Source organism: Lepisma saccharinum, chromosome 7, assembly GCF_977018435.1.
Source record: "Lepisma saccharinum chromosome 7, izLepSacc3.1, whole genome shotgun sequence".
NCBI lineage: Eukaryota > Metazoa > Arthropoda > Insecta > Zygentoma > Lepismatidae > Lepisma > Lepisma saccharinum.
In genome coordinates, this window is record NC_139235.1 from 83,724,699 (window position 1) to 83,749,200 (window position 24,502).

At 38.3% G+C, this 24,502-nt stretch overlaps 1 protein-coding gene and 1 non-coding gene across 2 annotated transcripts in view; both read right to left on the minus strand.

Annotated features, from left to right (window-relative positions):
* Ire1 (serine/threonine-protein kinase/endoribonuclease Ire1) overlaps positions 1-24,502 on the minus strand; it is a 73,786-nt gene that overhangs the window by 23,223 nt on the left and 26,061 nt on the right. The window contains exons 7-12 of the mRNA XM_083125529.1: positions 21,493-21,727; positions 16,584-16,807; positions 13,378-13,754; positions 8,316-8,509; positions 6,104-6,220; positions 1,781-1,950 (exon numbers count right to left, since the gene is read on the minus strand). Of these exons, the coding sequence (XP_082981655.1) occupies positions 1,781-1,950; positions 6,104-6,220; positions 8,316-8,509; positions 13,378-13,754; positions 16,584-16,807; positions 21,493-21,727 (1,317 nt within the window). The remainder of the gene's footprint in view (positions 1-1,780; positions 1,951-6,103; positions 6,221-8,315; positions 8,510-13,377; positions 13,755-16,583; positions 16,808-21,492; positions 21,728-24,502) is intronic.
* TRNAT-GGU (transfer RNA threonine (anticodon GGU)) lies at positions 14,809-14,880 on the minus strand. Its single transcript has one exon. It is a non-coding gene; the product is annotated as a tRNA-Thr (tRNA).

A 24,502-nucleotide genomic window follows, 5' to 3' on the forward strand; every position in this document is an offset into this window, starting at 1 on the left:
AATACATATAACTCCACCCTGACTTATCTCTGCACTTCAATCCCTGAAGATGAGAGAGACGTTAGCTCTCGAAAGCTCGGAAGCCTTTCTGGAAATCACCTGGCTGATTGCCCGAGAAAACCTCTTCACTACTACAGGGTGTTCAAAATGTCATGTAACCGAAACTTTGAACATACGTAATTTTTGTGCAAAAAGCAATAGCGACATGAAACTTACACTGGGTATTAACTTTGTCCATGTGAATATATTTGAAACATTAAACAAAATATCATGCTTTATATGAACGTTCAGCAAAATGTTTTTGTACAACGTAAATGTGGCTAAAAGACAGTTGTGGATTGACTTTTAAAAATTTTTTGTGTATTGATGGCTTCTGTGATAAAAGAATCATATATTGTTACGCATTTTATGCATTACACACAATTTTATGGGGTTAATTATGGCATATTCATATAAAACTTTTTATTTTTAATTACGAAGTGTAATGTCACCATGGTCATGACAATGGGCAGAACTCAGTGTGCCCAACATCTGGATATGTTATGCAATCAATACCCAAATGTAAGAAAAGATTTGAAATTTATCGAACAAAAAGAGAGGTAGGTTAGTATATAAATATCTGATTTCTAATACAGGGCTGAGTACGAAAATCTGGCCTGCCTCATCTCACTTGATCTGAAACTTAACTTTCTCCTAAATTAATGTGCCGGAAAAAAACAAAAAGAGGTGCGGCTATGTAGGGAGGGGTGACATGATGTGGCCTGATGGGGAGAAGAGTGGAATGGCCAAATGTAGAAGAAATAATACTTTGAGACCAAAAAGTGAGGACAAGATCAGCAGGGCCAGTTTTTCGTGTCCAACCCTGTATTGTCTGAAATTTTACAGCCATATGCCATTATTAGCACAGGTGAATGCAAAGATTTGGTTCTACTCAGTACAGACAAAATATTTGATTATTTACAGACACAGACACAAATATACCAATAGTTTTTCTTGTATGTACACATTGCTTGCATGATAGAATTATTTTCCTGTAGTTTACGGTTATTACAAGCATAAGAAAACAGTTTTTTCTTTGTGACGTTTCAGGAGAACACACGCTCCTTTCATCAGACATTTATTTTCATTTTGACTAAAGATACAGTTATAACAATGGTTAGTAATTTTTTAAACAAAAAGAATCTGTTATATAATGGATGTTGTCAATGTTACATTGTTGTAATATAGCAACTTAACTGTGAAAAAAGCAGTCAGTTTTATTTTTATTTTAGATTTTTTTAAATTATGAATCCCAAATATGATTAGGTAATTCAAATTCATCATTGTTTTCACAAAGTCTCTTGATGTTTTCTGTTACATTAAATTTTAAAGATGGTGGCTTACTCCATTTGTGAAAAAGAAAACTCCATACTGGATCCATGTTACCATTTTCATTATTTAATTTATTCCAGTGTTCTTCTGCAATGAACGAAGCTTCCCACAAACGTCACAAAGAAAAAACTGTTTTCTTATGCTTGTAATAACCGTAAACTACAGGAAAATAACAAATATAACAAACATAAAATAATTGATTGATTGATTGAGTTGGTGATTTAAGTCCACTTTATGCTCAGTAAGGCTAATTGGGACTGGACCTACAGTTTAAAGTGGGATCCGAACCACTATGTGCCTCCACCGGGTATCGAACCCATGACCCCTTGATTACAAGGCAACAATGCTTCCACTGTTCCATCAGGGAGTCCACATAAAATAATCGAACAGATATAAGAGAATGCCTTACCAATATCAAGAGAGTGCAAATGTTCTAATCCTAAGGTCGATTGGTGAAGAATGGAAAGGGGTTTTATTACATTCCTATCAAACTTTCTATCAACATAGTCTTGAAGAGTTGCAGCACACAGTTCTAGAGCAATGTACCGAAACTGTTTGTCCTGCTCCATGCAAAAGTATCTGCAAAGGAAATAACCTCTTGTTAAGATAAAAGTTCATGTCTCACATTTCATGGCAAATAAAAACTCAAAATTTTATCATTAGGAGTAATTTATCTTTTTAGTTACATAGCATGAGTATCGCAAGAATGGCAACTAAAAAGTAACAAAAAAGTAAAGTGCTCCCCTGTGCTTTCCACCACACCATGAAGGCGAATAGGAGATGTGGTATCAGCACCATGTCCCTGGCTGCCTTTACCCCCCAGAGTTTCCTCTAGGTATCCACTTTATACGACGCTGGGTGGGCACTGGAGCTGCTTGAACAGGTGGAAAAAAATCCTGGTTCTCCTCTGATGGGGATCGAACACAGGTCTCTCGCATGGTAGTCAGATGCCCTAATGACTGAGCTACCATGGCTATTGGAACTGGCCTTGTTTATTTCAAATTAGGAAATTCAAGAAAAAAGCTTATTACAGGGTGTCTACTATTTTGTGAAAATAAATTCCCTGACTTTTCCAGGTTTTTCAGACCAAGTCATTAGGGCAATTAATGTACATGAACATGTATGTACAGTAGCAGTGATTAGGGGAGTGTGTGGGGGGATTATCCCCCTACTTTTTGCTCCACCAGCATGATCTCTTAATGCTATCCCTTATCTACCAAGAAAAAAATAACTGCCTTTGCCCCAAACACAAAGTTTTGGCACCCAGTCAAAGGTGATATATGAAAGAAAATCAGAGCACTTAGATGAAAAATCACATTTAGTCACACTCAAGTTTATAACCGTAAACTGTACATCAATTAATCTTTTCACCACAAAGCATACTTTATCCTCTTGTACCTGTATATTTATGGGAATTTACCAATATACTAGCAAGCTTTCATTATCACATTATGTGAAATTATTGATGGCCTCCGTTCATCCCTTATAGCCATCCGATCCACCCATACATTATAAAATAATTGTTTTACATTTTTTTTTTGGAGTTAATTTATTTCCATAACAATTCAGTAGTCACAAGAAAAATAATATGTGTTTATAAAGTGAATGTAATTTTGTAAAATAGTTTTCTTCCTTTAAAATAAATGCAAAAGAACACATTACTTGAAAAACACACCTACGCTATTTTCTTCTTTAATGCTTTCATCTTTTCATCAAATTCTTGGATTTCTTTTGCTGATCTCTCAAGGATTTTAGCTTTCTTTGTACTTGGTTCTTTCAGTTCTGATATACTTCTATTCCTCTACTAAATGAGTCGTCTGAGTTTTTGTTGTATCATGCTTCCATTTCAGCGCTTCCTTCCACTTTCCATTTGCATTCCTTGCTGCATGAATTAAAGATTTCGTTATAGGGACTGTTTCAACCCTACATAACTTACAATTGCATCATGTACACACCGTTGGGCAATAAGCGAGTCCTCATCAAGATTATCCACAAGGCATCGCTTATTTACAGAGGAACTGCGCTCACCAGAAGCCCGGGAAATTAAGCAGGATTCTAGCCAGGCACGGGGTGAAGACCATTCACAGGTTGCCACTGAAAACTAAGGCCCTACTCCGTTCAGTCAAAGATGACCTGGAGCTCTGTATTCCAGGAGTATACCGAATACCCTGAGTGTGGAACTCTATACATAGGCCAGACGGGATGCACCATTGAGCAGCGGCAGAATGAACATCAACGCAATATCCGATTATTCCAACCTGAAAAGTCAGGACTTGCGGAACACAGCATCACCGAGAAACATAGAATTGTATTTGCAGACACAAAAATAATATCCAAATGTGCCGGTTACTGGGACCGACGGGTAAAGGAAGCCATAGACATATCACGGGGAAGCACCAATCTCAACAGGGACGTGGGACTCCAGCTCAGTGATGCCTGGAACCCACTCCTCCGTAAAAACAAGACACCAGCCAATGAGAACACCAAGGATCCAGAGAGAGCCAATAGGAAGACAGAATCCAAACTCCGCCACATTATAGTCATGTATATTAACTTACATTGGTCTCAATTTCTACATTCCCTGAAGGTGAGAGCAATGTATGCCCTCGAAACGTTGGAAGCCAACTCCAATTTAACCTGGCTGGTAACCCGAGAACACTTGTTCGAGTATAAAGGAACTGTTGTTACAGTCTTCAAGAATTGTCATCCACATCTGATCCAGCCGATCAACAGCAATGTCAATTTTTTTTCATTCTTGCAATCACACCGTCATTACTACATAAGTCAGTATATATATCTGCAGCAGGGCCAGAAAAATGGCGCTTTTCAACTAGGACTTGTAATGCCACATTTACTTGGTCTTCACCTACTTTTCCATCCAAAACAGATGCTGGAGAGAGACATGCTGCACCATATGTGAGCCTATATCAATGGTGATCTTATACATATCATCTTACACAAACATTGTAATATTTTCAGACAATCATCACAAAAATGTAACACCTGAACGTCAGATAGTTGCACAGATCTAAATGCTGCTCGGGTTGCAAATCCAATGTCAACTTCTTTTGCAGAACACCCACCAATCTGGATCAGTTAGATTTAGTTTCAAAAGATCTTCAGAACTTACAGCTTCAAGCAGAATGGACATCTTTATAAACCTGGACATAAGGGATTTCAGTAGCTTGATCAAATGTTCATAAAGGAAATGCACCATTGGTGAATCAGACTGAAACTTGACACGAAAGGGTTCTGCAGTATATCAGTTGCAATAGTCTAAAAGAAAGCTAGCCTGACTGTAACAGAAGATTCCTCACTTGTGACTTAATAGTTTTAAAGCTTTCACACCTTGGTTGTTCCTTGGTACCAGATACTCTGTCAGCATAGGTTTTCAGAAATGGTAAAAGGCACTGTGCTCTTTCCACCACACTTCCATTGTCTAACCACCGAATTGGACAACACTTTTTTGGAAAAACATTTGATCCTGTAATTCTTGTGAAATCTCCTCTCTCAGCTGGAATATTTTAAGAATACCACTACATTCCAACCAGAACTCTGAAAAGATGCTTTTGAAATCACCATGAAGAACAGGAAGTCCGCAGCTTCCTATTTCCAGCAATGTTGTACTTTCTGGCTCATTAATAGCCATGTTTTCCTTGAAAAAGACGAGAAATTTCCAGTTAACTGCTGGTCCATCCATGGATATTTGCACTATGTTTTTCAAATTGATACCTTTACACCTTCTTGAAATGCCAGTAGTAAGTCACTAGCTTTGGTATGGCCCAGAAACAAAAATACAATTTTTTTCAGAAAAATAGTAAATTTCCCTGACTTTTCTAGAAAAATAAAATTCCCTGACTTCTCCAGACTGGTAGACACCCTGTATTAGTATTTTGATAGTCGATAACAAAAATAACCCTCAGTTCATTAATATTTCACTAGATTAACTACAGTAAAAATAATTACACTTGAAAGATTAAAACTTCATGACCATAATTTCTCACCAAATTTCAAGATTTTTTTTGGGTAGTTTGATTTGATTGATTGATTTGGTGTTTTAAGTCCACTTTTTGCACAGTAAGGCTAATCGGGACTGGACCTACAGTTTAAAGTGGGATACGAACCACTATGTGCCTCCACCAGGTATCGAACCCGGTACCTCTTGATTACAAGGCGACGATGCTACCACTGCACCATAGGGAAGGCCCGAGTTTGATTTGAGTTGTCACATTTATACACTATGTGCTTCCACCATGGATCAAACTTGGGACCCCTCGATTACAAAGTAACAATGTTATCACTATTCCATGAGGGAGTTGATTTTTCTTGAATAAGGAGTGTTCAGAATTTAAATCTCTGCAAATTGCCTGTTCAGGCACATTCGCCTTAGAATTAATTAGTAAGTACTTTTGTTCCTTCAGTGGTTGCAATTCTTTGATTTGCAAGTTAACCTATTCAATTTTTATATCAATGGCCTGACTACGTATATACAAAATTTCCAGCAATGGTACTGTTATATAGGGAAGAAAGTAATGATAACCAGTAAAAGTTCAAATTTTAAAAGAAGTTTCCTATATTTATTTCTTATTGAAAAAAATGCATGCAAGTACTGAAAATTATGCTTTAATGTGTATGTATCACACGAGAATGCAAAACTAAGCTAAATATATTTCATGCCTTTATGCAATGATAGTTTTACTGAAGACTAAAAAAAGTTATATACAGAACGTACCTCACAACATTAGGATGTTCATCTGATTCTCGAAGCAAATCAACCTCACGGTCTGCAAAAGTGAAACACTCTGGAAGCAGTCTCTTCACGGCAACTGCACGGCTGTCAAATTCACCTCTTCAATAGAAAAAAAACGTAAATGAAATTTACAATTTGCTACAGCATCTTATAAACATCAAATGCTGGATATAATGTTCTCGTCAGTCAAAGAAAATCTAAAAATATGAGCAGCACATTTTTAGCAAAGGTACAAGTCTACTTTTTACACTAGAGTAATGCACTTGCTCATACTTGTTTCAGTCTCACCCTCAAGTGTGCTACGCATATACCGTGCGTCCATTTCGATCTGCAGCCGAGAGATCGGGAGAAGCGTGGCGGGCGGCACTGACGGAGATGCCGACATTTGCGGCCTGAAATGCCCACTTATTTTTATGAACATATGCAGACATTTATATAAATATTGCAAAACGAGCACTAACCTGTGTTATAAGAGTATGGTTTTAATTTTAGTAGCTTAGTGACTGTATGTGCCGATGATTTTGACACGCCCACCTCTTGTGAAACACGGCGTAGAGGTCTGTTTGGAGAACGTTCTAACGCTGCACCAATATCATCGAGTTTTGCTTCGGTTAGAATCCGTCGTTTTTGCTAAGGTGTTTTAAAATTTAACGATACAGTTTCTCGTAATTTAAGGACAAGATGTCTAACCGTATCTCTGTGTGGAGTTGAAACGCATGGGAATTTCTGTACAAATTACCTACACACGTCTCGACACGAGTTTGTTTTCACGTAGGTACGTGTCATACATAAAAAAATCTTTGTTCTAACGTGAATCTTGCGGCTGGCATTCCAATCGTCTCACTGACACGTCACACATACACACTACAATAACACAAACAAGTAACTGCAAGTAACCAAGAATAACACTCTTGCGCACAGTACGAAATTAACACGCTCTTGGTTTACATTGCTCGCCACTATATTTACAACTCTGTCTTCATCTAGTCGCGAAGGAACAAAAAACTCGAGCTCGGAGATTTCGGATTGCAAGGAAGCTCACGAACACTATTGACTTTTAACGGTTTCTTCTACAGCGTAATCTTGATACAGTGTTGCACATTCAAAACCTCCAAACGATCCCCATCGGCACAAAACTCTTTCAAGGATATAAACTTAAGCAGGACGTTACTGGTCAAAACTATGATTAAAATGTTTTATTATCTGTGGCTCTTAACATCGTTTCTAAAGCGTATTTATTTGTGCATATAAGAGCAGAACTTGGATGAATTACAGAAGAACTTTTGCGTGTTATAACACAGGTTAGTGATCGTTTTGTAATATTTATATAAATGTCTGCATATGTCTATAAAAATAAGCGGGCATTACAGGCCGCAAATGTCGGCATCTCCGTCAGCGCCGCCCGCCACGCTTCTCCCGATCTCTCGGCTGCAGATCGAAATGAACGCACGGTACAATGTAAATCATTTTAATGCAACAACAATCGTACACACATATATGTAAAATATCTACCTTGATAGTTTCAGCCCATGATCATTTATTTCATTTCCACATATTATTGTGAATTGGTAGACTACACTACATTTTAACATGGAGATGATGACTATGTTCGTTTAAGTTCAAATTTCACTGTGTCTTTCACTTCACGATCCTTATTTGAGGACCCACTCACTACCACACGGTTATATGTGTACTACTGGTCTTTAAGCGTATTACGCTTGTTTTGCCTATTCAAGTGTTATTCGCTTGAACAAAGCAGCATTCAATTCTGAATGCTATCTAGTGTCATCTGTGCGAATTATTTTATACTTAAGTGAAATCCTCTCCCTGAAGCACTCTAGTTTGCACACTAACGTTACGTTAATTATATGAATGGGAAAATAGTTGTAAAAAAAAAGTTAAAATATAATTCCACCTCTTCCATTTATTTCTTCAAAATATGTGAAACACTGGGCTTTATATATTTCCTATTACGTGTTAAATCATGCATACAATTCTAGATCATTGACTGATATGAACAAAATTAGGAATATTAAACCAATTGATTCAATCAACCAGATTTGATCTCCTGAGCAGCAATTGAGTAAATTGATTTTAAATAACTCAAAGTAATTTTAAATTGTTGAAATATCAATATATTAGTAATGGTAATCCCATGAGACACAAATAAGAAAATTTATGAAATTGTTCTTACCGATAGACAAAAGTTCCCTCGCAGCCTTTCCCCAAGATATTGTCTGGGAAAAAAATTATTTTCCCAACACGAATTTTCCCATCCCCAATCTCTTCACTTTGAGCAGTCGCCAGGTGGTTGCCAGAGGTTCCAGAGGAACTGTTTCTCGAACCCTGAGAGTTTGATCGCCTTGACAGCTGCTGGAATTCACGAACCTGAAAAGTGCATTTGGTTACGTGTTACAACACATTCTCCATGAGCACATGAAAATGAAGAATCTAATGAACATATATACACATCAGAATCGGTATCGACTGAGCCATACTGACTATGCTCTTGCATGAGGCCTTTGCAGGCCCGTAGCTAGAATTGACCTCCAGGGGGGGCTCACGGGTTATCAAGGGGGAAGGGCTTTGTAAACCAAGTCCAGTTTCCAAAGTTTAAAAGTATTAAATCAAGGCAAATTGGCGGGGGGGGGGGGGGGGGCATTATGTTGTTATAACACATAAAATTGAGAAATATCATGCGAATACTACAGTTTTTTCTATATCTTCTAAAACATCTATTGAAGTGTTAATTGACTGCTACTGACACCATCCCTTAATACACACTCTCTACAATTTTTGATGATACAGGTATTTATATCATACAAGTAGAAATGTACAATATTCGCTTCAATCATAGTGCCTACCGTGTCCCGACCGAAGCAATAAAACTCCTCTTCATTCCCAAAACTATGGATTTGTTGGCATTTGACACAGCTGTGGAAGGAATGTGGATGATGACGTTAAAGTCACAGCTATTTGTCAAACAAGAGGCTGCAACAGGGACAGGGAAGTTACAGATAAAGAAGCTCCCCTATGAAAGAACTTTCTAAAGTGTAAACAATCTTCTAAATACTTGTCGGTACTTAGACTTCTGCTCACAAACAAGATGAACAAATGTAATAGTTGCTGTTCATGTTCTGTGAATTTATCCCTCACGAACTTGTGAACAAAATAATATCTGCTGTCTACATTTTCACTCTTCACCTCAAAAAAATTAGAATACAAAATAGTTTTACCTAATGTCAAAGGAGCTGGCGGCAGTGCCAGGGGGGGGGGGGGGGCCTCCCTGCCTGGCTACAGGCCTGGACCTTTGAAAGGGTAATCAAATAATATCACTGAACTATTCAACCACCTACTATCTCTGTGTCAGTTGTCTTTCAATCCTTTTGCTGTGGATGAGTTTAACTTCCCCTCACAAAGGGAATGGCAAACTCTGGCGGGCAGTGAGCAAAGCGTGTGCTTTCTCCAGTGCACCTCTTAATGGGTGGACTGATCTCTACCTTGGTCTTCCAGCAGATGACAGACCACTGAGTGAAACCAGAATAAACCTTCCGAGGTATATTAATTGCTAGCATCAATTGAACAGGCCAACCTTGCAAATACTTAAAAATTCAAATGAAGCCAAAGTTGCACACAGGATGGAAAAACTTGGATTTGCTGCCTCACATGCTTTACTGTGTACAATACTGATGAGGGTTCTTGCTTTGTTTTTCACAGTAAACTATCCATGAATGTTTTTGATTCTCTGCTCCTTAGGTAAAAATAAAATGTAAACTGATATTCTGGCAGCATGAGATAAAATTGCACACTGGCATAGCTAGCCATGAGCTTACCAATGCAAGCAAGCTGTTCTAATTTTTAGCGATGACATAAAAAATTAAACAATAATTTTCCTAAAAACTACAATTAATTTCATATTTTGTAATGTAAAAATATAAAGGTTATAACAGATTATTTTGAGGACTGATTATTTCTTCCGAGAAGAAGGAGGTTACAGAGATTAACACCTCTCGGGCAGAATGAACTGTCCTTACTATGCATTGTGTAAAGGGACAAAGGAAAATGCGGTGAAGTTTTTCGAGCAGTGTTTGTAGAGCCTTTGAGTGAAAAGCTGCGTTGCTTCGCACGTTGGCTGCAGAAGTTTACATGCAGCAGTTGGCATAGAGATCTCTGGGTATGGAGAATTCGCGAATTTGACTGTGCTATTGGCAGCAACTTGCAGTTAGTTATTCTTGGACTGTTTTTGTAGATGTCGTCTGCCTAGTGGACAGTTAACAGTGACCTGTGTTCCGGACATTTGAACATTCGCGTGATTGACAAAAGAGCACACGGAATTTTATTTAAATACAGACTGTTTTTCTCTTGGCAACATTTATAATGCGAGAAGTGAAAAGAAGATAGACGTCGAACATCTTCGAGGGAAAGAAGAAGTGGCGGAAAGAAGACATCAAGGAGCTTCTGCCATTAGTGTTTCCCCCCTAGTGTCGGGAGCTCTCGAGATGTGTACTTTTATATCGGAAGTGTTGATTGCAGTAAAAGTGAAAACGCAGCGCTGAGTAAATTTCGTAAGTAGGTCGACCATATTCTTTTAATTGAGGTCAAAGTGTTTATTTTCTGTTTATTAATCTATGTTACTAACCTAAGATTAATCTAAGGCAACTGGAGGTAATTTTTGTATTAGTTTTAACTATGTAAAACAAAGCCCTCCAGCTTTCCAGGGCAAATGTATTATGTATTAACAGATAGTTTATTTTAGAAGTTTGTAATAAAAAACAGTAAAGAATCCTTGGGTTTTCTTAAGCAGTTTTAAAGTGTAAATTAGACATGTAAATCCAAAAATATGTTCTGGCGTAAACGAAACGGCGATCAACAAGTCCAATATAACGTATTATCGTTATAAGGTAATAAAACTGAAAGTAACCTTTTACACTTGAAAATTAAAATTTACTTTCTTCTTGTTAACCATTGTTGAACCACGAATCTGTGGCATATCTAGGTTGACTGTCGGATGTTATGATTCTCTGTCTCATGTTCTGAAATACACTTTGGAAACTCTTTCTGGTGAACATTTAGTTCACAGTATTGCAAAAATACGGTTGAAACAATTTTGTTCAATAGCAAAAAGTAACTGTAGAAGTAACAATTAATTTTGTTGCAAAAGTTACCATTACACAAAAAAAGTACTGTTACTTGTTTGATTTGATTTGCTTTATTTTACTTCGCTTTTTGTGCCACTTTTGGCTAATTTGCGAAGATGGGAATGAGGGATATGATGAAATTGATGAATGGACACTCGGAAACATCCATTCCCAAGGTGGGATTCGAACCTGGGACACCTTGCATCGTAGCACGATTTGCTAACCACTCTGCCACAGGGGCCGGCTACTGTTACTTGTAATTGTATTACAAGTAGGGCTGGGTAATACCATTGCAGAAGTAGGCAAAACTAAAAATAATTCAGGCAGCAGCCCGTTTTTCTCAGGAGAAATTCTTTCTTTCCTTTAATTTTCAAATATGTGCTAAGAAAGCCAAAGCTACAAATTTGAAATGTGACCTTAAAAAATTAACTTATTAATTGGATTGGGTTGAAAGTAATTAATTCTTGGTCTGGAGTGACCTTCGTAAAGATGGCTCAACCGGTAACAGCACGAATAACTATGCAATACATTCTAATATATGGCACACACTACAATATTGCTGCAGATTTTAAAATCTGGCTAGCAACAGTGCAATTTATAATGGTGTGTTTGTTTTTCTGATTTAACGTTACACGTGATACAGAAAATGCACAAACATTAAAAAAAAATACTGTACTCGTTATTTTACAAAAAAATGCAATGGACATTTCCATAAGCAAACCGGTAAGAAGCAAATCAGAAAGTACCGGTAAGGATTTAATTACTGATACCAGCTGATACTTTACTAGAATCCAAAAAATGTCATAGGGTTCCCAAAAAATGCCACACGACAATATTGGCAGAATTTAAATATCCTGGAAATAATTCAAAATGCATACATTTCTTATTTTTTGTACCAACAATGTAGGGAGAAACAGATTTTGAGATTAGATGATTACGTTTCACATGAAACTACGAATATTTAAAACCATATCCCTGGGAGATTGCTGCAGTATAGTTCCAATATGTTAAAATCTAAAAATATTATGAAGAACTTTGAATTGGAAAATTGGACTACACTGTGTAATACTAAAAAAAACAAATGCATTCAATAATCCTTGGACTGGAATAGGCTCTGCTTTGCAGCAGGTGAACAATGTACATGAAAGCCCAGTTGAATTTAGGTCATAAAGCAGTTCATTACAAACAGGATGAGAAAACGTGGATAAGTTTTAAGTATTAAGTAGTATCATTGGAAATCTGTAAGAGTATCAGCACTGGTATTGGGTTAACCCTAATGTGGTGTACATGGCCTGCCAAGGCTCCACCGAGTTCATTTCCTGCCTAGGGACAGTCAGCAGTTAGCAAAGGTGCCTGTCTCCGGACTTCTACCAAAAGGAATATATAGTGCAGTTGAGGGAGAAGAAGGGTCAGTTTTGGTGATAGGCAAGGGAGAGATGAATGACGGGACACCATCAGGGTGGCCACTCTAGGACCATGATAAAATTCACGTACAATTCCCGGTTTTCAAGGCTAACTTTCCAAAAATTCAAGGGTACAACGCAGATGTTTTCTCTACTTCAACCTTACATATTAGCACCTCTCACCACCCACACACAAATATATTAACAGTATAAATTGTCTGCGAGATTCCAATATATTATAATTATATATAATTTAAGGTGCAGAGTTTACACTTTGCATACTCAGACTAGAAATACATCTGCAGGCGCAAGTCACAAATGTTATCGGATATAGTTACAAAAAATTGTTAATTGCATAAGAATTTCAAATGTACCTAATCAACTTCAAGATACCTTACAATAATCTTCTGTCTGTCTGCAAAGAACACTAACAAAGCAAATGGATTGATAGAACTTACGGAGGAAAAATCAAGCAGAATTCACGCATAATTCCCGGACCCAATATTTCCCAGAATTCCCGGATAGTAGCCACTCTGACCATGTATGCATTTCCAGGGGTCATGTACACTGGTCAAATAAAACAATTAAAAGGGTTTCGTCTAGTGTTCTATGAGAAGTGTTAATTAGGATGATCATTGAGCCAAGACCATCCTAATTACCATTGTACTAGTTACTTCCAAATATCATTACATCACGGCGAAAAGCTGAAACTAACCTGCATATATAAGTAGCACAGCATTCCGAAAACACATATGCCAGATATCAGAAGCACAGTCTTCATAACTAAATTCTCCTGCTGCCAAATCCAGAATTCTGAAGCTTCATACAGGAACTGAATGAACTTCCTGGAGAACATGAAGGAAACATTTAAACCCTTCAGGTTCCTCCACCCTTCCTCCACGCTCACAGGAAACATCCTCTCCGTCTGCACACCCACAGACTGCTTCAATCCGTGCTCATCGTCTCCGCTTACATTGTGATGGGACACAATGTTAGGGGTTTGGATAACTTTTTCCTCGAAACCTGTATTCCCACCAATTTGAAGCATCGGCGTGATGGACGTCCTGGAGCTATCTGGTACGAGGTAGTGGCCTAGAAGAAGACATTATGACACCCGGTGTTCAAACTGGAGAAAATGAAGAGTATAGAGAAATTTCTTTCCCCTCACATTTTAATATCTTTGAAGGCATTGTAACTTACATAACAGCAGTGAAATTTAACTGCCATTACTATAACAACAATAATAAAGAGTACAATTAAAGGTGTATACATAGGGTGATTCATATTTCCTTCCGGGGTTTGGAAACATTACTATAGTGCAGGAGGCCTTAGAAAGAGCATTTCGCGGGCTAACAGCAGACGTCGCTCACACACTATTGCCGATACTCTCATGTCGTCTGCTCCTCAGCCGAACAAACAGGCCGAGGTAGCAACAGGCAGAGGTCGCTCACCCTTCCAGAAAGGTGCAGCGAGCTAGCTGTGGCAACCGGGCTCGCTCATTCACGGACCTGATTGGTTTTCGCAGACACACCCCCATATTGTCGTCTGCTGTAAGCCCGCGAAGCGATCTTTCTAAGGCCTCCTGCACTATAGTACAAGAACCATACCACATGCAACAAAAAGGTGCATATAAGTACATAAGATATCTTTCAAAGTTTGGTACGAACCTTACAGGTGCTCGATATGTACACCCCCTGGTGACGCACCAGACATTCATCCTGAAATCACATTCCAACATATCATGATCAATTACATGGGCAGCCAATCTCTTTGAACTTGTTGCACAACGTTGTAGGTGCTTGTGCTTGATATTTCATACGAAAACTCCATTGTATCATCGCAATCGACTCACATTTAGTGAATTCTAAGATTCAGAACACTTTGTGTTCACTAGTGCACACAATGTTTCCGTTAACTACATTATACTGAGCAGCTGTCTATAATTACACAATGAGGCCCATTACAAGTGCAAACTTGGAGAGATTCTTTATGTATTGATATGCCCTTTTTATTGCATGTGTTATAGTTCAAAACATCAAAGGGAATTATGAATTACCCTGTATATATCTTATGAGCTACAAACAATTTTTATTTAAATTACGCACACACAGGAGATGTACTTGTAGAATTTTTCAGCGAAAAATGAAGGCTCGACCTGGACTCGAACCTGGGGTCTCTGGCATACCGTGCCATTGCTCTACCACTGAGCTACCGAGCCAGCCTGGTCTCGTCTGATTTTTCGCTATTGCTGTTTTACCTGCGTGGAATAGTCTCTTTCAGCGCTACCACAACTGAAACACTGTAGACTGGGAGGATCCAGGTGACGTCTACAGTGTTTCAAAGGCAACAGATCCCATTGCAGTCCTGGTCGAGCCTGCATTTTTTGCTGGAAAATTCTACGAAACAATTTTTAATATCAAGATTTCCATTCTGCTCAACAAGATGTGACGTGCAAGAAGTGAAATTATTTCTCACTTTAAAAAATTACGTTGTAATTCGAGGTGAGTTGATACCAATGCTGATGTTCATTGAAAATTATTGATGAAAAGACAGTGCTGAGCAGAATCTGATAATGACATATTGGCAGGGGCACCGACTTGTTAAAATTATTTGGGGGGCCTCTGATCACTGAAAAAAAAATAATGAATGACTCACTCCGTCCCTATTTTAAGTTTTGGCCTGAGTGTTCGGAATCTCGTAAAAGCCCATGAATTCCTCAAAAATATTGAAATTTTTATTTAGAGTTTGAATGCAAAATGTCAATTGTTCACGGATGGATATGTCACAAGTTTCGTCAACCATAATAGAAAAATATTCCCGACTTTTAATATCTGCTACCACGGAGCGCAAAACAGATCTCTCTAATATATCAATTATCTCGTTCTGAATGTCATGTGAGAGCCATTTGTAGCCCGAACGTCCCATCCACTCTCCTAGTTCATGCACATCGTCTCTTGAAACTCTTTATAGTAAAAATTTTAACAATACTCATAATTACATACTTAGTATATAGTAATAAGTCATATGTTTTGCAGTCTCTGGCCATAGCCCCCCCCCCCCCAAAGTTGATGGTTTAGCGGTCTCAGCCTCCCAAAGTTGATGGTCTATAACATTTCAAATGTGTATTTAAAGTTAAGTTCATGTAGTACAATTCAGAGTAAACTTTACAAGAGAAGCAAAATAATACATTAGATCCTCTTAATCAAAATTATTTGGGGGGCTCGAGCCCCCCCCCCCCCCACCCAAGCCCCATGGAGTCGGCATCTATGCATATTGGTATCGGAAAGTACGAGTTGCAATTACTTAACCTATACCGGCAGATACTTTTCCGTAGTTAGACTACTTTGCTGTGAAACGCTTTGGCTGAATCTAAATATCCCAGAAATTAGATAAAATTCAAAGTTTTCAATTATTTTGCACCAGTATTGTGTGAATAAATGGATTTTATGATTTAATGACACCTATTTTAATATTCTGATCTAATTCTTGAACATATGAAGTAAAACTCTGGAAAAAATATGCATATACAGTGGAACCCCGATTTTGCGTCCTCGGTTTTACATTTTCCCACATTATACGTTCAATATTCACAGTCCCAATAGAGCTAAATGATACAAAATTTTTCTCGATTTTACATTTTCCCGAATTTTAAGTTTTTTCAGTTTGGTCCCCCTGAAAAACGTAAAATCAAGGTTCCACTGTACTTGCAGTGAAAAGCTTGCATATTAATAATAATAATAATTGTTTTGAACAATTATTAATTGTGTCGATTTTTGAGCCTCACTGTTACTGGAAATCAGTAAGAGTATCAATAATATTGGATCAGTCCTTTAAAAAAGGGGTCACCTTGATCATACACTGGTAATGCTATAATCATTATTTATATCAGAAGCATGTAAGCTTCGACTTTTAAAAACATACCCAACATCAGAATCTGAGACTTGTCCTTCGGTAGAGAAGAAATTTGTGGCACGTCTATATCAATGTCTGGAGGTATTTTGACATTAAGATCCGAGCTCTCCATGTTGGGTCCTTCCAACAATGGGATTCCTCTCTTGGCTGGTAAGATTGTTGCAGTGTTCTGGTCCACCAATGAAGGCAGAGCGTACATGCCATGCTTGTATTCACCCACATACAAGGTTGGACTGAAATAGAAAATATGAGATTTGAAATAAACAGAGTAAATCATGAACTACTGAAGCTGAAAGGTAAAAATATGTATATACAAGATTCATTCAATATATATAACCGGAAATATGTTGTAACAAATATTTATTACAAGCACCAAAAGAACTAGAGTACCATGTTTCAACATAGTCCCCCCTAGCTCAATGCACCTACGCCAGCGCTTGATAAGGACACTGATTCCACAGGAGAAAAACATCTTTTGGACGCTTGCGTAACCACTCATGCACCGCTGACTGGATTTTGTCATCATTCTGGAACCTCGATCCACTTAGTCCATCTTCCAGTGGGCCAAAGGTGTGGAAATCGGAAGGTGCGAGATCGGGCGAATATGGTGGGTGGGGTAAGCACTCAAACTTTAGGTCCTCGATGGTAGACAATGTGACATTGGCAGTGTGTGGTCTCGTATTGTCATGGAGCAAGAGCACACCAGTGGACACCAGACCACGTCGTCTCTGCACAATGGCTGGTTTCAGTTTTTCGCACAAAAGGTTGGAGTAGGTGGTGGTACTGTTTACATTATGCTTCCATCTGAGAAGCAATTACACTGACAGTAATACGCCTGTTCTCCCTATCAAGTCCTCCACTTGAGCAATGTTGCTTTCCGTGACTGCACTGACAGAGCGACCTGGATGCGGAGAATCTTCAACACTGGCCCTATTTGAACTTCTCAGCCCACTCGTACAATTGTGATCGACTCATACAGTTGTCACCGTACTGAACTGTCATGCAGCAATGAATTTCTATTGGTTTCACACCTTCACTCAACAAAAATCTCACGACACTTCGCTGCTCCAGCTTGGAGCACTCATGTAAGGGTGCCGCCATCTTGAATAAATATTTCCCAGCGTCCCGTGCGTGAGGCAGGCGTGCCAGCCCCAGCTATAAATAGCTTAGAGATGCCTTCACAAAATAACAAACATATAACAATCACGGTCATACTTTAGATTTTTTATACAGCTTTCCGGTTATTTATTGAATGCACCTTGTAATTCCATGTTTCTCCACAAAAAATACCCCAAATTTCAGGGGCTTCTTGAAATTATTTGGATGTTAATCGTAAAAGACTGGAACAAGCAGTACCCTCAAGGACACGACTTAAAGTTTGCATAATGTACCTATTTGTATCAATTCTCTCAAAATGCACTTGAAAACTGTAAACAGCCTCCGATGTATTCTAGAGGATGTGTCTTTCCTGATGTGGCAGATGCATGCAGCTCTTTATAACCATTATTAAGCTAGAAAAGGGCTTTAGAAATAACACTCCTGTTTATATAAATAATCTTCTTACATCATCATCCTTCTTTGACATTTCCTGCCTCTGGCTGGGTCGGCATACAAGTGAAGCCTGTCCATTTTTTCCAGGTCTTCCACAACTCCTCTCTTTCCACGGTGTTCCAATCTTGTCCTCTTCTCCTAACACTCTCCGCTATCTGTTCTTTCCACCCGACACCTTGGTCTCCCCCTTGGCTTTAATCCCACTCCTTGTGCATGGTAAGCTCTTACTGTTAGTCTTTCTGCATCCATCCTCTTCATGTGCACACAAATATATAATAATTCTGTTTGTCTTTTGCAAAAAATTACTTTATTTGCCATCCACAGAAGACTGTTGATTGACATTCATTTAATTTTATATCAGTCCAAGCATAACAAAAGCATATGACCATTTTGCACATAGTTGTATTTCTTGATTTCAGGCTGGTTTAATAGATGCCAATTGCATTTTAAGTTGATATTCTTTTTGGAGCCGAGTCAATACTGATGCACCGATATCGGAAAGTATAGATTATATTTTAATCACCAATACTGGCCAATACTTTTCTGGTATTTTGATTGCTGACGGGATAAGCAAAAATGCCATGCAACACTCTTAAGAGTCTAATTATCCTGAAAGTTATGAAAAATTCAAAGTTTCCATTGACTCTGTACCAATATCAAGGCCGAATCACACGGAACTGGATTTCCAGTAGGTTTAATTTTATTTCATATTAAAATTTTGGGTGCGTCATGTTCCGCAACAGTCCACCCTTACCGGGCTGCTTCTGGCAGGAAAAAAACAAATAAACAACTAAATAGGCTCGTTAGTCCTGGGTTCCCATCCCGTTCCTCACCAGAGCACTCGGAACCAAAGATTCAATCACAGGCAAGAACTTACTGAATTATTGTTGCAGGGTGATTGCTGAAAACTCGCAGAAATGGGCTTTATATATTTATTTACAATTCATCAAACAAGGCTCGGATTCATCCATTAATTCTCTAATTTACATTATTTACATTTCTCTAACTTGAGCCCCACGGCAGAACTGCCAAGTGGAAGCTAAGCATCGGCGGAACCGCCTTGGAATGCTCTTTCTCATGGGAGGCCACTGGAGACCGAAGATCACTCTCCCTTCTGCTATCCGGTTCATAAACACTCTCTGTCCTGTCCTCTGTCAGAGGCCATATTTATACTTCCTCCCGCATCGCATGGGGAGGGCTGGAAGTTCAAATCTTATTGGCTCTTTTAAACTACACAGAACCATGGCAGAAACCTTTGCATACAGAGTTATACACAAAACACAAAAAAGAAAGAAAAAAACAAATACTGTTTGTAACAGTCAGCACTTAGGCTATTTTGCACCCGTCACATTATACGGGGTCCAGCCCCTTATCGTTACAAATAACAACTCTAACGTTGCACAACTAAAATCTTAAAATATTCTGACTTCCGTTAAAAGCTGAGGCTGTAAACAGGCACTCAGCACACATAAGGGCAAAAAACAGGTCAACACACAGAATTGTACTGGCCATAGAGCCAGTCGCCAGAGCCTCGTTTGTCTGCAAAATGTAGTCCAGGGTGTAATATGTGGAAGTGAGGTTGACAGTTGGGTGTACTACGTGGAAGGTCATCCCTTACACCCTGGATTTCCAGTAGGAATGTCCTAGTTGGCACTGGACTGGTTACCCATCTGCTAGTCTTTGCCTCACACAACACTTGTTATGGACTTGTTGATATACTTTTGTTCCCGTAAGACATTGGGCAGAGCAGACAATCTAGCTGTTATAACAATTCCAAAAGAAAAGTACGGACTAGAAATTGGCTCAAAATAAAATATGGTAAACAGCATGTACTGAACAAGCTTTTTAATGAACTCGGGGATGCCTATTCATTCATGGATTCGTAGGTTTCATTCATAAAAAAAAATATTTTATTGAACAATGAATGTCAAACATTTAACACACTTGTAATAATAAGGATTTTCATCATCAGCTAATCATACTATTTGTCACATACAAATCTCATCGCTTTGAATAAATACATTAATATTAATGAACTGAACACGAATGCACACCTCTGTTACTTTTTATTTTACCGAAAAGCAAACAAACAAAAACTTTCTTTAGGAAACTCACAGATTATCTTCACATGGGCAAACTTCGCTCTCATTGGCTATTCCACAGAATCCAGCCGAGAAAGCTAGTTGCAACTAGAACAGGGCCTAATCGTCAAAACCAGTCAAGAAGCCAGCCCAGCGGCCATTATTTACACCCAGGTAGCCAGTTCAGCGAAAACTAGGGCATTCCTACTGGAAATCCAGTTCCGCGTGATTCAGACTTTATTTTTTTTAAAAAAAAATTGTATTTTGTGATTACATAACAGGTATTTTAATATTGATAGAAGTGAGGTTGAGATTTGTGTGTCATGATAAAGGGTCACGTCACCTCTTACACCCAGATCCATCAAGTATAAATTGATCAAGAATGGCTATGCTACGGTCTTCCTAAATACCGTATTTACGCGTGTAGAATGCACACCCTGGTTTTTGATGGGGAAAAAAAAAAACTACAAACAATAATCTTATACATAATGCACAGTACAGTTCAGGTTCAGGAAATGGCTTTCTTAGTTGTGGTACATAAAGCAGTTGCTTTGCCGATCAAGAATGAACGACATCATACCTATTCAATGAATCACCTGTTGCTATGTCGACCAAGAGAGATTATTGTCGTCTTGTGTACAATGAGTCACGAGCCGATACCACCTCCCCCCTCTCCCTCCACTATGATTAGCATCCAAATGCTTTCACTTCTGTAACCACTTTGTTTATTCTGTAGAAGAAAGCAAGATCAAAATTATGTTGTGAATTTGCAGTGCTCAGGAAGTTATTTTCTATTATTTCTCACCAGGCAGATACTGCTGATAAACATCCCATTAGACAGGAAGTGCATGCTCGAGTTTAGCCAGAACAGTGCGGTGCCGCTTTTCTTTGGTGTCACAAAACGATACGTTACAAAGTGAAAAAACATGGGAATGGCCATTTCAATCATATAGTCTTCTTTTAAAAATTGTTATTACTAAAGAAATCCAATCTGGTAATTTGTATTTGCACCTGTTGATATATACGTACATGTTATATGTAGTGACACAGTGAAAACATGCCTGGTTTTAATGTTGGCTATCTGGATTATTCCGTGCATAATATGCACCACAGTTTTTGGGGGCAAACATTTTGGAAAAAAGTGTGCATTATACATGAGTAAATACAGTAGTAGCAACTATAGTCTAATATGATAACAATTATTTTGACTGACCCACCCATTTGCCTATGGCAGTAAGCAGTCTATATATATGAATGTAGTGAACCAATCACACTCAAGTACTTACTACAGTTTTATATCATTCGCCAGCAGCTTCTGGTTACCCTTGTTGAACCTCGACAGCAAATTGTCAAACGTCTCCTCTGCAACACTTGCAAATGGGACAGACACAAGACCATCCTTCTCCAACAAATAGAGTGCAACAATTGGAGAATGGTAGTCTTTCTCCCACAACAATGTCCCTACTCTTCGATCAAGTGTCACAATGCGACCAGACGAACTTGCAGTGAAGTGCACCATTTCTGTCATTGGAAAAAAAAATGAAAAATTACAATCTTGAGACCCAATATCACACAAAATCAAGGAAGTAACTAGGATGTACTAAGAATTGTTGTTATGATGTCATGCACAACAATAGTAAGGGTTAACTGTGCCTATTTATGATGCAAGAAATTTTCAGTGGGCTGCCAATCCCCAACATTTCTATTTTAACCTTTTAACTACAATGGACGTTCATAATCACACAACTACTATGTTTTACTATTTTCTATATCTGACATATTTCTGGTGATTGACATGGATTATAGAAGACTACTAAAACTATTTTCAGTTATTATTATTTATTAATAATAGGGAAAAGAGACACACAGTAGTAGATAAATACGGAGAAACTAGTACAGTAAAAACTGCATATCCCGGAACCTCTATAAGAAGGAAACCTGTAAATACGGAAAAAAAGTCCCCAGAACGGACCGATTTTATACCTGAAAATGACCTGCTTAAGGCAGAAACCTCCTTAACGTGGAAACGGAACACCATTTAAAGACCAACGAGATGTTTTTATTCTCAGTAAGATGGAAATTTCTTCCTATATTTTTTTCGCTCGCAAGAAAACAATGCAATACTGTTAAGTGGAACATGCCTCTGTTGCCACTTGCTTATCGGCAACATTGTCGATATGGAAGAATGCGCTACAATACTCATAGCTGTTACAATTCAGTTTCTTTCTTTCATCTCTTACCCTCTTTCTCCACCTTTCTTTGTCTATTTCTCCTCTGTTCTTTCGTCATCTTTCTATTTTTCTTGTTATCTCTCTTTTATTCTTTCTTTTTTCTTCACTTTTATCTCAATCTTTCTTCACCCCTCTTATTCCATCTTTCAATCTTTCTCTTTCCCTCTATGCACATCGCGCTACGACGCCAGGGGTCCCGGGTTCGAAAAGATACATAAGTACAACTGTACGTTCTTACAATACTGTAAAAAGTGTACCAACATGTTGTGTAGTTACATAATTGTAATCTCTGCTATGCTTATGCGTATTCATGTACGTACATGCATTAGTACTCTACTTTATAAGTAATGTGAAATGTAAATCTGTCTTTCCTTTATTTCCTGCAGCGCTCTATACTGTATTTAAAGTCAAACCTGTATCAGAAGGAAAACTGTTAAGATGGAAAATTTTGCTCGGAACCATCATGTTCCGGGATAGACAGGTTTTACTGTACTCACTTTATCAGATCTGTCAATGAAACATCCCAACATCATTAACAGATGCAAAGAAAGCCCGATCCACTACTGGTCTTCCTAAACACATCAAATACAATGGCCACAAAATCGAAAAGGTACAAGTTCAGCCCACCGCCCACACACTCATAGACACCAAAACCAAGGAATCACATGCCATAATGCACTTCCCACATGAGATAAACATCGATAGCGGACAGGCACACCACACTTGGATTCCCCTACTACAACAGTTAGTGCTGCCAGGAAATAGCAGAAGACACGGACACCGACGTACAGCTAACAATAGAGCACCTAGCGGTAGATGCAGAACTACGAACAATAGTAGCACACCCAGCAACAGTACAACAAGTTCCAACGAGGATGGTGGCAATGGCCACAAATAAGAAAAAAACAGTTTCGCGGATAAAGTGAGTACTAGTTTCTCCGTATTAATTTATTATGGTTAAATTAAAGAAAAGCAACATAATTTATGCAGAGAGAAAGAAAATTGATCAGAAAGTGAACTTTTCTTGAAATTTGAAATTCTTAAAATGTCTACATTCTTATGTTGCCAGAAGAGGAGGAGTTCGAAGTAACATGATATATTTTGCTGAAATTGAAAATGAGTAATGATCCATTGGAAGGACAACGTAACAAAAAACAAACATAACTAGTATTGTCCTTACGATCTTGACAGCAGTGCCCCAACTAAAAGGTATGGAGAAGGGTTCACTTGTGGTTGGAGGGGTGTGAGAAATAAAGTAAAAGATAAATTCAGGGCGCATAGTAGTTAAGCGTTAAACATTTCAGCTATTCCCCTTTTCTTCACTTATTTACTTTAAAATCCTTGGAAAATCCCTGGTCCCATAAATAGAAGATACACTTTGAAATGTTGAGACAAGAAATGTCTTTCACTTGTTCAAGTATCAAGTGCATCAGGTTTGTGTTAGGTCAACTATTTATTCATATTTATTCAGTCAGCTAGCACCCATATGATTAACTTCATGATGTAGAAAGCAATGTAAAATAAGATAAATATGAATGCTCAGCTCTACCAAGGCGAGAAAAACTCCAGCATATTTACTAACTAAAGTGGACAGTCATTTGTTTTTCCCCTCTTGCTTCCCCTTCACTTGTTCCTAAGTACAACCGTGTTGACATTATGTATTACTTCCCTGCCTTGCTTCAAAAACTTCAACAACATTTAATATTACATCTCTACTTTTGCTGTGTACAGTTAAACCACACTTTTGGGAGCAGCAGCATAAGGCTATTTTGCACCCATCACACTATATGGGGTCGAGCCCCTTACTATAACTAAAATAGCATAACTGTAATGCCGTGTTGTAACTAAAATCATCAAATTTTCTGACCAGTTAAAAGCTGATACTGCAAAGAGGCACTCAGCACATATAGCGACAAAACACAGGACAACACACACAATTAAACTGGCCATAGTGCCAGTCGCCAGAGCCTCGTTTGTAAAATGCAGTCCAGGGTGTACTACGTGGAAGTGAGGTTGACTTTTGTGTGCCTTAGCAGAAGGTCGCACCTTACACCCTAGTTATACC